Here is a 15,179-nt window from a genome sequence, read left to right as displayed (position 1 = left end):
TCCCCAAACACTGTACTCGGGACCCCGGATTTACGTTTAGATTTTTGCACGACACAGCTGATTCAAATAATCAACTAATCATCAAGCTTTGACCTTGGAGGACCGAGTTTGGGAAATGCTGACATAAGGAGACGACAAATGTTACGTAGTTACACTGAATTTCTTAGATCTCTATATAAAAATTTGACTTAAAGCTAGATCCAGGATTCTTAACTAATTAATGCTTAAAACATGATATTACAGCTACTTAACACTGCCATAAATACAAGAACAGAAAAGTAATGTATTATGTGACACGATTTTAAACAAATCTGTCAAGACACCAACCATGAGAAAGGGTTAAACATGAGTTGATTTACCTATGAATTTTATTGCATTCGGAAAGTATTCAGACCCCCTTTTTTAATATATATATTTTACACAATATGTTTCGTTACAGCCGTATTCTAAAATGGATTAAATAAAATCCTCAATCTATACACAGTACCCCATAATGACAAAGCAAAAACATTTGTTTGCAAATTTGGGAAAAATGTCATATAAACATACCTTATTCAGACCATTTGCTATAAAACATCTGAAATTGAGCTTGGGTGCATCCTGTTTCCATTGATCTTTCAATTGATTGGTCATATCTATATAAGGTCCCACAGTTGACACTGCATGTCAGAGCAAAAACCAAGCCATGAGGTTAAAGGAATTGTCCATACAGCTCCGAGACAGGATTGTTTCGAGGCACAGATCTGGGAAGGGTACCAAAACATTTCTGCAGCATTGAAAATCCCCAAGAACACAGTGGCCTCCATCATTCTTAAATGGAAGAAGTTTGGAACCACCAAGACTCTTCCAAGAGCTGGCTGCCCGGCAAAACTGAGCAATCCAGCGAGATGGACCTTGGTCAGGGAGTTGACCAAGATCTGATGGTCACTCTGACAGAGCTCCAGAGTTCCTCTGTGGAGATGGGAGGACCTTCCAGAAGGACAACCAACTCTGCAGCACTCCACCAATCAGGCCTTTATGGTAGAGTGGCCAGACGAAAGCCACTCCTCAGTAAAAGGCACATGACAGCCCGAATGGCATTTGCCAAAAGGCATCTAAAGGACTCTGACCATGAGAAACAAGATTCTCTGGTCTGATGAAACCAACATGAACTCTTTGGCCAGAATGCAAACCTCATGTCTGGAGGAAACATGGCACCATCCCACCGATGAAACATGGTATTGGCAGCATCATGCTGTGGGAATGTTTTTCAGCGGAAGGGACTGGGAGACTAGTCAGGATCGAGGGAAAGATGAACGGAGCAAAGTACAGAGATCCTTGAGGAAAACTCTATCGAACATCTCAGGAGAGACCTGAAAATAGCTGTGCAGCTACGCCCCATCCAACCAGACAGGATGAAAGGATCTGCAGAGAAAAATGGGAGAAACTCCCCAAATACAAGTGTGCCAAGCTTGTAGCGTCATACCCAAGAAGACAAGGCTGTAATTGCTGCCAAAGGTGCTTCAACAAAGTCTTTTTTTTTATGCATTTGTAAACATTCCTAAAAAACAGTTTTTGCTTTGTTATTAAGGGGTATTGTGTGTAGATTGAGGGGGAAAAAGCAATTATAAATTTTAGAATAAGGCTGTAATTTAACAAAATGAGGGAAAAGTCAAGGGGTCTGAATACTTTCCGATAGCTGCGTTTTAGCTATATCTTAATGTAAATACATGAACATTTTTGGCAGATTATTAGCAATGACTTATCACCAGCTGTATATTGTCCAGCATAGGACATTCTCACTAGTACCCTAGTTTATAAAAAAGACCCATGTACGTAACCCTCGTTGTCCTCTGGGGCTCTCCTTGGCTGCTTGGTCATTGCGGTGCTCAAAGCGTGAGAAAAAGGTGTTTAGCTTGTCCGGTAGGGCAGCATTGGTGTCCGCGACATGGCTGGCTATGTTTTTGTAATCCGTGATTGTTAGGAGCCCCTCGTGTCCGACCCGCTGAATGCTCCTCCGGCTCTGAGAGGCACGATTAGAGTGGAACACACACAGTAACATTCCAGCATCTCTTTCTCTCAACACCAATACGTGTTGAGTAATTAGCAGTCCAAATTTGAACATTTCCTTCTCTGTTTCCTTCTCTCTGTTCTCTCAGGTCAGCGATCTCTCCTTCCATGACTCCCTGGCCACCTTCGTAGCCATCCTCATTGCCCGTCAGTGTCTTCTCCTGGAGGACCTGGTCCGCTGCGTAGCCATCCCTTCCCTCCTCAACGCTGGTAAGAGCCCGTCTCTCACCCCCAGACCCAATGCCAGGGTCCTGTTCCTGAGGCACCAAACAAAAGAAATACGTGAAATGGGGATGGAGTGACTACCTGTACTCGGTCTAATAAGGAATGTTCATTTTCGTTTTCCGTTGCTAAATGCTTTGAAGCGTTTTCGTTGCATGCCCTAAGGAACACCACCTAGGCCTTATTCTTAGATCCCAGTCTCTTCTATTTAATCTAGCCTGAACTCTCTGCCATCTCGGTATAAATGAGTTTACAGTACACAGACTGCCTGTCTGACTGTCTGCCTGCCTCTCTATGCTTTGAAGATACTCCCATCCCCATAATGCATTACTTTTGTCTTTTCTGTCTGAGCAGGAGGTAAACGCCACAGTGTGTTTGATCCCACTCTGCACAGTGTGTGTGTCTGTCTGTGGTGGCCAATCAAGGCTGCCTCTCACTCAGAGGACAAGGCCTCATTCAGCTTGTTTTCAAAGTCCCCTGTGAAGTTGTCAAAACATGGTACAAACATTATTGGGCACAGACAACAGCACAAAGGGCAAGAAGGTAGAGACAACAATACATCACACAAAGCAGCCACAACTGTCAGTAAGAGTGTCCATGATTGACATAAAACTGTCCAGTTTGAGTGTTTGTTGCAGCTTGTTCCAGTCGCTAGCTGCAGCGAACTGAAAAGAGGAGTGACCCAGGGATGTGTGTGCATGTGACTGGCAGAACGGGTGTTGTATGTTGAGGATGAGGGCTGCAGTAGATATATCAGATAGGGGAGAATTAGGCCTAAGAGGGTTTTATAAATAAGCACCAACCAGTGGGTCTTGCGACAGGTATAGAGATGACCAGTTTACAGAGGAGTATAGAGTGCAGTGATGTGTCCTATAAGGAGCATTGGTGGCAATTCTGATGGCCAAATGGTAAAGAACATCTAGCCGTTCGAGAGAGCACCCTTACCTGCCAATCTGTAAATTGTCTCCGTAATCTAGCATGGGTAGGATGGTCATCTGAATCAGGGTTAGTTTGGCAGCTGGGGTGAAAGAGGAACGATTACGATAGAGAAAACCAAGCCTAGATTTAACTTTAGCCTGCTGCTTTGATATGTGCTGAGAGAAGGACAGTGCACAATCTAGCCATACTCCCAAGTACTTGTATGAGGTTATTACCTCAAACTCTAAACCCTCGAGAGTAGTAATAACACCTGTGGGAGGAGGGGCATTCTTCTTACCAAACCTTTGTTTTGGAGGTGTTCAGAACAAGTTTAAGGGTAGAGAAAGCTTGTTAGACACTAAGAAAGCTTTGTTGTAGTGCATTTAACACATTTGGTGGAGGGGCCAGCTGAGTATAGGACTGTCTAGGTCGATTTGTTTTCGTGTCTGGGTCTGATTGTTCTTGGGTCCATTCAGGGTCCGGGTCCCCACCCAGGTCCAACTTTTTGGTCTCCCCTCATAAAACTGGGGACCACCAAGGACCCTGGAACACCACACCAACCAAAAAACAATTGTTTTTAAATATTCTAAAACAAACATGCTGCCCTGGTTAAAGCTGCCCCAGCCAATCTCATCCTCCACAGACCTCAGCAACCAGTGTGCACAGGAAGCTACCTTTTTAAGCATGACACTTTTTTCAAAAGGAGGACAACAGGGACTGATGACAGGAGCAACAGGACAACACTAAATGAACAGTATCAGATCACGTGAGCGACACGCATATGTCACAACACTCGCGGACAACGCGCATTAGAACGCGTGTCCACCAGTATCTGCATAAACCACTACGTCGTCCAGATAAACAGCACACCCGACGAGACCGGAGACAACCCTATTGATAAGGCACTGAAAAGTGGCAGGTGTGTTACGCAGGCCAAAACTCATAACCGAATAAGAGTACAGACGGAAGGGTGTAATAAAGTCAGAGATTGTGTGTCCTATGCATAATTGGCACCTGCCAATAGCCCTTTATTAACAAGTAAAACTTGCTCATTAACTTCGCTGCTCCAACCTGATCAATGCAGTCCTCCATCCGGGGAAATGAATCTGACTTTGTGACACTGTTTACCTTACGGTGGTCCGTACAAAATCTTTGTCCCATCTGGTTTACTGACCAAGATACAGGGAAAAGCCCAGCTTGAGAAAGGCTCTGCAATATCATTATCCAGCATGTACCTGATCTCAACATCCAGACAACTACGGTTCTCTGACGAAATTCGGTAGAACCCCTGACGGATGGGGTCAGCATCCCCAACGTCAATATAGGTATCCCCAACGTCAATATTCCCCGAATCAGACTCGAATCAAATTTTATTTGTGACATACACATGGTTAGCAGATGTTAATGCAAGTGTAGCGAAATGCTTGTGCTTCTAGTTCCGACCATGCAGTAATATCTAACAAGTAATCTAACCTAACAATTTCACAACAACTAACTTATACACACAAGTGTAAAGCAATGAATATGTACATAAAAATATATGAATGAGCAATGGCCGACCGGCATAGGCAAGATGCAGTAGATGGTATAGAGAACAGTATATACATATGAGATGAGTAATGTAGGGTATGTAAACATTATATAAAGTGGCATTGTTTAAAGTGGCTAGTGATACATTTATTTAAAAGAAAATCAATATTAAAGTGGCTAGAGATTGAGTCTGTATGTTGACAGCAGCCACTCAATGTTAGTGAGTGAGGACATTCGTTTTTCCAATGACCTGAACACTGACAGTAGTGACATTCTTGACTGCAGTCAGCTTTACCATGGGAACCAGGCTCAACCCTAGATAAATTAAGCTCTGAGTGTCTCAGAGCGTGGGCGAGACCCAAATCTCTCTGGACGCCCCCACTCACACCGAATACGGGACTCCTCAATGCTACTTTTGCGAGTCAAAACTTACTCGTCCGACAAAACTGCAGCTTCAGAGACTGTCTTCACTTTGTGTGCGTTAATGTACGTGGCTGTTCGATCCGGGATTGTGTCTTTAAATTGCTCTAGCATAATCAGATCACACAACCTCTGGAAACTCTTAACCGCAGAGGCGGAATGCGATTAAACTGTGAAGATAACTCTTGTGCAGATGCAACATGAGTCTTTATCAGCCCTTTTTAAAGTTCTAAATTGTTGGCGGTAAACCTCAGTAAGCAATTCGTAAATCTGTAAAACAGCCATTATAACCTTAGCATAGCTGACACTGTCAGCTACACAAAGAGCTGAATATGCTTCCTGCGCTTTACCAGTTAACACACTATAAACATTAAAGTGTGATCAGAATCAGGCTAACTCTTAGCGTCAGCAACTCACTAAAACAATGAAAATAACATCCGGGTCCTTTGCATAAAATGTTGGCAACAGACGTAAGTATCCAACAATATAAAATTTGTCCGGGGCACGGCCGAGAGAGGAGCGACCCCTAGGTAAATCAGGGTCACCTTCCCTAAGCAAACCCTCCCCCGACAGCTTTCCATCCCTAAACAAGTCTAGCCGTGCTGGTTGCAGCTTGATTTTAGCACGTTCCTATTCCTGTTTAAATTCCAATTCCTTATCATGCGTACCACGATCATGCTCTGGCTGTAACAGAAGCAGTTCTTTCTGCTGTTCAAAAGAACGACTACTAGGGCTAACAGAGTGAAATGGGGAGACCGCTGGGGAGGTGGCGAGTCCTCTGCAGAGGCTGCCCCAGTGGTAACTACGCGTATACAACTCTACATTAGATTGGCCTTCAATATTAACCTTAACATTTTTGGGGGGTTTATCACTAATTTCAAACTGGTAGTGCTTAGCTATCTTCAACAGCTGTTTAGTACATACACTAGCTGCTCAAAAGTTTGGGGTCACTTAGAAATGTCCTTGTTTTTGAAAGAAAAGCTATTTTTTGGTCCATTTAAAATAACATCAAATTGATCAGAAATACAGCGTAGACATTGTTAATGTTGTAAATGACTATTGAACCTGGAAACGGCAGATTTATTTTTTAAATTAAATATCTACATAGGAGTACAGAGGCCCATCATCAGCAACCATCACTCCTGTGTTCCAATGGCACGTTGTGTTTGCTAATCCAAGTTTATACATTTAAAAGGCTAATTGATCATTAGAAAACCCTTTTGCAAATATGTTAGCACAGCTGAAAACTTGTTCTGATTTAAGAAGCAATATAACTGGCCTTCTTTAGACTAGTTGAGTATCTTGGGCATCAGCATTTTTTGGGTTCTATTACAGGCTCAAAATGGCCAGAAACAAATAACTTGCTTCTGAAACTCGTCAGTCTATTCTTGTTCTGAGAAATGAAGACTATTCGATGCGAGAAATTGCCAAGAAACTGAAAATCTCGTACAACGCTGTGTACTACTCCCGTGGAGTGGGGGGCCCCGGTGCACAACTGAGCAAGAGGACAATACATTAGTGTCTAGTTTGAGAAACAGACGCCTCACAAGTTCTCAACTGGCAGCTTCATTAACCTCTAGCGTTGAGCTAGCGTCGAGCTCCCGTATCCGGGAGCGTAATCATAGGCTCAAGCTCATTACCATAACGCAACGTTTCCTATTCATGAAAATCGCAAACGAAATGAAATAAATATATTGAAACACAAGCTTAGCCTTTTGTTAACACTGTCATCTCAGATTTTCAAAATATGCTTTAACCAAAGCTACACAAGCATTTGTGTAAGAGTATTGATAGCCTAGCATAGCATTAAGCCTAACATTCAGCAGGCAACATTTTCATAAAAACAAGAAAAGCTTCGGAAACTTCGGATGTTTTCAATGACGAAACTCTCAGTTAGATAGCAAATGTTCATTTAAAAAAAAAAAAAAATTGGTGTAAGAGAAATAGCTCCGTTTTGTTCATCACGTTTGGCTAAGAAAAAAAAAGAAAAATGCAGTCACTTACAACGCCAAACTTTTTTCCAAATTAGCTCCATAATATCGACAGAAACATGGCAAACGTTGTTTAGAATCAATCCTCAAGGGGTTTTTCACATATCTATTCGATAATCTATCAGTGGTGGCAGCTGGCTTCTCATCAGAAGAAAACGGAAAAATACTGCAGCTGGAGATTACGCAATAATTGCGACGGAGGACACCAAGCGACCACCTGGTAAATGGGATGGTCAATCAAAATGGTCAATCTTCCAATGATATGCCTACAAATACGTCACAATGCTGCAGACACCTTGGGGAAAACGTGGAAAAGGTAAGCTGACTCCTAGCTCCTCCACAGCCATATAAGGAGTCATTGCCATGAGGCGGTTTTAAAAAATGCGGCACTTCCTGATTGTATTTTTATCTGGGTTTTTTCTGTAACACCAGTTCTGTGGCACTCACAGACAATATATTTGCAGTTTTGGAAACGTCAGTGTTTTCTTTCCAAAGCTGTCAATTATATGCATAGTCGAGCATCTTTTCGTGACAAAATATCTTGTTTAAAACGGGAACGTTTTTCATCCAAAAATTAAGAGCGCCCCCTATATTGAAGAAGTTAAATAGGAGGGAGGCAATGCGGAGATAAAGAAATAACAAAGTCTCTTCAATGTATGGGGGGGAAGGTGTATTTATCCCCGGGACACACCCGAGCCCAGGTGTCCTATTTCACAGACAACCCTCCCAGCTCCGCCCACTGACATCATATTAAGGAAAACAAGAGCAGAGAGAAAGAATTTGACAGATAGTAGGAGGGTTGTCACACTTTGATTAAGCAGCTTTATTCCCCTTCAGATTCGTTGTTGTGGTTGTGTGTGGCTGTCTGTGTGACCCTTTAACCTACCTCTCTCTGTGTGTGTCTCCTCCCAGCCTGCAGTGAGCAGGACTCTGAGCCCGGAGCCCGTCTGACCTGCAGGATTCTGCTGCACCTTTTCAAGACCCCGCAGCGCAACCCCTGCCCCCAGGATGAAGCCAAGTCAGGTACTCACAAAACAAACTAATTCCAAGTGTAATCCCACATCTTATATTATTTTAATTGATTGATGCCATTAATTAATATGTTTTTAATTTAATGAAATTGTTAATGATTTTATATTTTGCAGATAAATCTTCTGTTGGGATCCGGTCGTCGTGTGATCGCCACCTTCTGGCTGCCTCGCAGAACAGCATAGTGGTCGGAGCTGTCTTTGCTGTCCTAAAGGCTGTCTTTATGCTGGGTAATACACTCAGTATTATGCTATTATTTTGTCCTTAAAGTTGCGTATGAGTCCAATTTGACAATTGAATGTGAATAGGTTGATGTATTTATAGTTATTAAAGTGGAACTGACGGCGTTTTAGCAACATGAAATCGTATTAAAATATTTTTATACATACCCAGGAAGAATATGACTTTCACTTTCTCACAAGCGTGCACATAGATATCTATAAAATTTTCATTTTCATAAATTCATAGAATGTTTGGGAATGATGTAAAGTAAGGCATTTGTTAAAATTCTATAGCAATATAGAGTGGAAAAGCTTCCATGCATTTGGACAATTAATAGACACTGCAGTAAATAAAACTGTCTTGTCCAGGATCGGAGTCTACTCAGACCAGTGCGCCATAGCCAATCAGAGCTACAGTTGGCCTATATGCAAATAAGCCATTTCCCACACGGTCCTGCCATCATTCACTTTGACCTGTACTATGTGTTTACAGGCAGTAACAACAGCGCGACATTAGATCATTAGAACGCATTCACCAAAAGCCACAAAATACACCTGAATGGATTTCTGGAAATATGTAAACACCACGGGAGTCCTCTTACATTTGCAAACTTTACAGTCCTATTGATCAAAAAACAATGAAAAGGTAGGCTCTTTCTCCCTCAGTTATGCACATCAAAAACAACAAAATCATGAGCTAAAATCTAACAAAGGAACATTAGATAAACCCTCTCAAACTTTTTCAGCTAGTTAGCTGTCAAAATTGCACTGATAAACGAGGGGGAATAGTTGCCTACTCGTCCTACTGCAGCTTGCCTGCCTGCCCGCTCATTTTATAGATGCCAAAAACATTTGATAGATAGCAGCATATGCTAACTGTTGATAAGTTGTTTAAGTTCAGAATAAATAACTCGCAAAGAGATTCACAGTTCTTGTTCACTAATTACCTCTAGCTGTACCGAAAAGCGATATGAGGGGGAAAAGTCAGCCACTCACCCACTCCTCCAGTGACATGACATCCTCCCAGCAGCTAGCTAGCTAGAGAGCTAATGTTAGGGTCTGTGTTTTTAACTTGCTAAATAAACAGCTAGCTACATAAATAGATGCTAACCCAGGGGTGTCAAACTCAATCAGCGCACAGGCCACATTGAGAGAACTGAATTCGTGGGCCAGACATAGACTATTTGTTTTTACATGAAAAATGTGCAATTGCGAACCAAACTGGCCATTGTTTCATTTGAAAAAAGAGGCCCATTTATAATGTTCAATTATGTACATAGGCTGCTGTACAGTGCATTCGGATAGTGTTCAGACCCCTTGACTTTTTCCACATTTCATTTATGGTCCAGCCTTCTTCTAAAGTTGATTTGTTTGTTTTTTCTCATCAATCTATACACCATACCCCATAATGACAAATTGAAAACAGGGTTTTAGAAACTGTTGCAATAGAAATACCTTATTTCCATTAATCATCCTTGAGATGTTTCTACAACTTGAGGTCCACCCGTGGTAAATTCAATTGATTGAATATGATTTGGAAAGGCACACTCCTGTCTTTATAAGGTCCCACAGCTGACAGTGCATGTCAGAGCAAAAACCAAGCCATGAGGTCGAAGAGGTTGTCCGTAGAACTCTGAGAAAGGATTGTCGGCACAGATCAAACTTTGGCCTGAATGCCAAGCATCACGTCTGGAGGAAACATGGCACCATCCCTACGGTGAAGCATGATGGTGGCAGCATCATGCTGGGGGGGATTTTTCCAGTGGCAGGGACTGGGAGACTAGCCAGGATTGAGAGAAAGGTGAACAGAGCAAAGTACAGAGAGATCCTTGATGAAAACGTTCTCCAGAGCGCTAAGGACCTCAGACAGGACAACGACCCTAAGCACTCAGCCAAGACAACGCAGGAGAGGCTTCAGGACAAGTTTCAGAATGTCCTTGAGTGGCCCAGACTTGAACCAGATCGAACATCTCTGGAGAGACCTGAAAATAGCTGTGCGCAGTGATGCTCCTCATCCAACCTGACAGAGCTTGAGTGGATCTGCAGAGAAGAATGGGAGAAACTCCCTGAATTCTCCTTTGCATGTTGTTTTGTTGCAGGTTTTATTTTTTGGGTTATTCATTGTCTAGCTTTAAAACCTGAACCCAGACTGCAACATTTTAGTAGCCAAGCTAGGGCTGTGGCATGTGTCTGTGTATTTTCCCTTCACTGTGCTCTGTAAATGGGGGACACGGAGGCGCAATTTAAGTTGAATTTACCGACGCGATCACTTCAGGCTGTAATTCCATGAAGTAGATGACTCAAATGTCTCATTTATATTTGCTTTTGTGTCCTATTTGGCCTGTGGGCCTTGTTTGACACGTGTGCTCGCCTATTAGCCACATGACTGACTGCTGTAATTTACAACCTGAAAGAAATCATTTTTTTTGACTAACAAGAAATGTATTGGTGACCATATTAGTCATGCGTTGAACTGCATCCATCTATTCTGCCAACGATGGCATTTTGTACGTCATGGCATTTTGAGTCAAATAGAGCATGTTTTTAAAAAGCTCATATAAAGTTGGTTTTGAAGCATAAACTGGGAATTTGATATTTTGTACTGATATTATGATTGTCTGTTTCATATCTGCGAAGTATTTAAAACACTGTCAGTTTCACTTTAAATGTCTATCTCTTACAACTGGTCACCAGTAAGACCACAGAACCTTGAAGTTCTACCTTTTGTAACATTTTCTCTCCATCGCGCTCCAGGCGATGCAGAACTGAAGGGCTCGGGATTTTCTCACCCCGCCGGCCTCGACGACGACGACATAGGTTCCAAGAAGTCGGGCGGCCACACAGTCTCTATAGAGACGGCCAGCCTAGACATGTACGCCAAGTATGTGCTGAAGAGCATCTGCCAACAGGTGAGAACATGTGAAAGGAGACATTTCACACCATGGTCAAATTTTTGGGACTTCCTATATTTTCTCTCTTCCGTTTCCCTCACACACCAGAAGCTGCATATTTCCTAATTGCAAGTCATTTCTAGGTGTGGAGTCCATTTAATTTGTTTAGTTTTATTTCAGTCAATCCAGAAAGTAAACTGAAGTGAAACATTTCCTAATTGAAAACCAACTGTTCAAATCCTGAGTTGACTGAATTTATTACTCCATTTCCGGTAATGACAATGCACTTGCAGCTCAGTTAGGACTTGGAGTGAATCAGTCTTAGTATTTTATTAGGACCCCATTAGCTACTGCTAAAGCTAAATTCCCCTGATGTGAAAATAGCAACCTTGTTTCACTAAATTCCCCTGACATTTAGTATTTTGTAAGGATCCCCATTAGCTGTTCCAAAAGCAACAGCTACTTTTCCTGGGGTCCAAACAAAACATGAAAAATTACAATACAGAACATTAATAGACAAGAACAGCCCAAGGACAGAGAAGGCACACACAGCCTACATATCAATACATACAGAAACTAGGTCAAATATGGGAGAGGCGTTGTGCCGTGAAGTTTTGCTTTATCTGTTTTTTGAAACCAGGTTTGCTGTTTATTTGAGCAATATGAGATGGAACGGAGTTCCATGCAATAATGGCTCTATATGGCACTGTATGCTTTCTTGAATTTGTTTTGGATTAGAGATGAAACGGTATGAAAATTTCATATCCCGGCCTCCCGGGTGGCGCAGTGGTTAAGGGCGCTGTACTGCAGCGCCAGCTGTGCCATCAGAGTCCGTCGTAACAGGCCGCGACCGGGAGGTCCGTGGGGCAACGCACAATTGGCCTAGCGTCGTCCGGGTGAGGGAGGGATGGGTCGGTAGGGATCTCCTTGTCTCATCGCGCACCAGCGACTCCTGTGGCGGGCCGGGCGCAGTGCGCGCTAGCCAAGGTTGCCAGGTGCACGGTGTAGCCTCCGACACATTGGTGCGGCTGGTTTCCGGGTTGGATGCGCGCTGTGTTAAGAAGCAGTACGGCTGGTTGGGTTGTGTATCGGAGGACGCATGACATTCAGCCTTCGTCTCTCCCGAGCCCATACGGGAGTTGTAGCAATGAGACAAGCTACTACAACAATTGGATACCACGAAATTGGGGAGAAAAAAGGGGGTAAAATTCAAAAAAAGAAAAATCATATCCCGATTATAGTGACAAATGATCACGGTATTGTTAAAATGTGCTGGAAATGTACTGATACACAAACAGAAATCATTTCACCAAGGTTTATATACAAAACCAACAAACAACAAATAAAGTTAGCAGCACTATGCACTTTTTGTGTGCATAAACATAAAATAATAGCATTAAAGATGGCACCATGTGGCTTTGAGAGAAGTTTCCGTAGTGCAGGTTTTAATGAACACAACCTTAAGTAAGCAAATCAAATGTGCATATAAAAGCAACACAAGTAAAGCAATGTGCATGTAAGAACAATACAACTATATGTAAACACATCCAATGTGCAGGTGTTGACATTAAAATAACAACACACAAAATGGAAACAAATCAAATGAACAGCACTGATTGCATGTCCTTTCTCACCTTCATAAAGAAATAAGGTGCTGCTGGCCTAACATCCTGTATGTATGCATCTTTGTTCACTTGAGATTGAAAAGTAAAAATGTCATCATAATTACTTTGTCCGGTTTAAGTAGTGATCTGCGACGGGAGACAATGTGCCCGCTGGCACTGAACGCTCTCTGCTGGCATGCTGGTTGCTGGGTTGAAAAAAAGCTTCCTGGCAACACTGGCAAGGTGAGGCAGCTCTGATGCATGGCCCTTCCACCACACCATTGGATCCTCTTCTGCTGGAATGGGTGGCAGAGACGGGCAGACCTTGATCTCTTCTTTCACTCTTTCTTCTGGGGTGGTCGGAATCTGACCCTCTTTGCCTCAAGGCAACAGAGAGGTGATCTTTCTCAGCAACCCAGCCAGGCCTTTCCCCTCCGATGCCGCTGTGGGGATGTTGGTGGTGGAGCTGCTGCTGGTGCTTTGTGGTTCTTCCCTGACTTGTCCAGCTGCCAGCTTCAAGGCCTCCTGGACACAGCTGTCAGTGTCAACTTTTACCGCCTCAGGATCATCTAAAAAGCTCCTTTTGAAGCGGGGGTCAATGAAACATGCCATGTGCATGACTCTCTTTGCCTTCTCTGTTTATCTGTTGTTAAGGCCTTCTCTCATTACCCTTTTCATCTCTTTGGTCAGGGATGGATCTGTATCCTTTTCCAACAGAACATCACAGGTGATGTAGTCCAGGACAGGCTTGATGGCTGACAGTATCACTCGTGTCTCTGAGCAAGTTTACAGATGCACTTGTCTCAGAGATTTAAGGAGCTGGCACATTTGCTCCATGACACTTATGTCGGCATCCTTGGGCATCAGGTGCCATGTTCCTCTTTCTCCAGCCAGTGTCGCACAGACTGGCTGCTGTTGGCTGAGGAAACGCTCAAGCATGTTGTGTGTAGATCCCCATCGGGTCACCACATCATGGATCAGAGCCTTCTGTGGCATGTTGAGGGCAGCTAGCTTTTCTCTCAGTTCTCTCCTTCTCTTCCTGCTCCGTGAGAAGCCTTGGACCAGATGACGGCAGGCCTTGACTGCTGTGTCAACTCTGAATTTTCAGAGCCTTTGAGACGGCCAGGTTCAAATTATGGCCAAAGCACCCATGGCATCATGTCCTTTGCAATCTAATATGAAAAGGGCTGCAGTGAAGTCTTGAGCATTTTCTGATGTGGGTGCATAAGCAGCCTGCCTTTTTTTAAATGCTTGCTCGAGTGTCTGTGTCACAACTGTAGATGAGGGACCACTGGGTTTGCCTGCTGCACACCCACTCTGTAAACAAGGGAATAGCAAATGTATTATTATTATTGGTGTCGTTACGTTATAATTATTATTCCCTCTCACCACACACACACAGTCTATCTTCTGTGTTGCATTTGAGTATGACCCCATGCACAATTTACATAAATACAAATGAGTCCTCTTAGCGTGAAGAGGGATCAAATTCGACAACATCCAGTGAAATCGGAGCACGTCAAATTCAAAATACAAAATTGTAATATTAAATATTCATGAAAATACAAGTGTCATACATGATTCTTTAGCTTAGAATCTTGGTAATCGAACCGCGTTGTCCGGTTTACAATGGTCTTTGCGGTAAAAGCATAGCATTCGATTATCTGAGGACAGCGCCCCACAACAACATGTTTTCAAACCAGCACAGGCGTCACAAAATCATAAATAGCGAAAAAATAAATCACTTACCTTTTTGAAGGTCTTCTTCTGTTTGCATTCCCAAGGGTCCCAGCTACACAATGAATGGTCATTTTGTTCGATAAAGTCCTTCTTTATATCCCAAAAGGTCAGTTTAGAAGGCATCATTGAGTTCAGTAATACACCCATTCAACATGCAGACAAAGAAGTCCCAGAAGTTCCCCGTAAAGTTAGTCCAAACAAGTCAATCGACATTTCTAATTAATCCTCAGGTAGTCAATTCTACCATTTATATGCATTATCCTAGCTTCTGGGCCTGAGTAACAGGCAGTAGTTTACTTTGGGCACGTCAGACAGGCGGAAATTCAGGATTCTGCCCCCGACACTAGAAAGGTTGAGAAGACCGTGATAGTAATTGCAGTGAGCCCAACAATTGACAGGAGTCTTGTATATAGTGTTTTCTCCTGTTGGAACACTTTTACAACCAAGTCGACGTCTGCCGGGTTTTAAATTAACAAAATATGTTAGTTGGGTGACTAAACTACATAACGTGTTATCGTGTGCAATGGGCGAATAGAGTCTGCAGACACACAACGCATACAGCAG

At 42.9% G+C, this 15,179-nt stretch overlaps 1 protein-coding gene across 2 annotated transcripts in view; it reads left to right on the top strand.

Annotated features, from left to right (window-relative positions):
• The window catches only part of LOC139390519 (mediator of RNA polymerase II transcription subunit 12-like), a 98,243-nt gene that overhangs the window by 27,691 nt on the left and 55,373 nt on the right, over positions 1-15,179 (top strand). For both annotated transcript variants that reach the window (XM_071137678.1, XM_071137677.1), the window contains exons 23-26: positions 2,139-2,259; positions 8,043-8,153; positions 8,276-8,389; positions 11,135-11,289. In XM_071137678.1, coding sequence (XP_070993779.1) covers positions 2,139-2,259; positions 8,043-8,153; positions 8,276-8,389; positions 11,135-11,289 — 501 coding nt within the window. The remainder of the gene's footprint in view (positions 1-2,138; positions 2,260-8,042; positions 8,154-8,275; positions 8,390-11,134; positions 11,290-15,179) is intronic.

This window comes from Oncorhynchus clarkii, chromosome 31 (genome assembly GCF_045791955.1).
Source record: "Oncorhynchus clarkii lewisi isolate Uvic-CL-2024 chromosome 31, UVic_Ocla_1.0, whole genome shotgun sequence".
NCBI lineage: Eukaryota > Metazoa > Chordata > Actinopteri > Salmoniformes > Salmonidae > Oncorhynchus > Oncorhynchus clarkii.
This window is presented reverse-complemented; position numbering and strand designations above follow the sequence as displayed.